Below are 595 nucleotides of genomic sequence, written 5' to 3' on the forward strand. Positions count from 1 at the left end.
GCTCCTCCCCCTGGGCACCAGCCCCGCCCACAGGCAGGGAGCTCCTCCCCCGGGCACCAGCGCCGCCCACAGGCAGGGAGCTCCTCCGCCCAGACCCACCTGGGGCGGCAACTTCCAAGCTGCTAGGGGCTGCAAGTTCACTTCCCACTCAACGTCCTTAATTCACTCTAAAAATACTTAAATTTTGAGCTTACTTAACACTCCAAAATTCACCAGAGGTGGAATTCACCTCCCCCGGCTCCAGGGGAGGACACGGGCGGGTCAGGGCGCCCTGCTTGCCTGGCCGTTCGCGGCTCCCGGGACTTGGCACCGGTGACCCGGGGCTGCAGCTGCCGCCCCTGGCGATGGCCTGAGGATCCCCGTGCCTGTGCCCTGGGGGCCGCCTCCGGCCGCGCTGGACTGACGGCCGCGTCCCCCAGGTCGGGGAACGTGCTCAGCTGCTGGAACCGCGTCTGCTCGGCGCTGGCCAGCGAGACCCTGCGGGAGTTCCAGCTGTGCTCCAGCGGCCTGGACCGCTCGGCCTTCACGGTGCTGTGCCACCTGCTGCGGCGCCCCAGCTGCCGGCTCCAGCGGCTGGAGTAAGCGGCGGGGCGGC

The 595-nt window shown here is 69.1% G+C and overlaps 1 protein-coding gene across 1 annotated transcript in view; it reads left to right on the forward strand.

The window, feature by feature from the left end:
* NLRP4 (NLR family, pyrin domain containing 4) overlaps positions 1-595 on the forward strand; it is an 8,587-nt gene that overhangs the window by 4,218 nt on the left and 3,774 nt on the right. The window contains exon 3 of the mRNA XM_012734663.1: positions 420-578. Coding sequence (XP_012590117.1) covers positions 420-578 — 159 coding nt within the window. The remainder of the gene's footprint in view (positions 1-419; positions 579-595) is intronic.

This window comes from Condylura cristata, unplaced genomic scaffold (assembly GCF_000260355.1).
Source record: "Condylura cristata isolate star-nosed mole 26May11 unplaced genomic scaffold, ConCri1.0 scaffold00066, whole genome shotgun sequence".
NCBI lineage: Eukaryota > Metazoa > Chordata > Mammalia > Eulipotyphla > Talpidae > Condylura > Condylura cristata.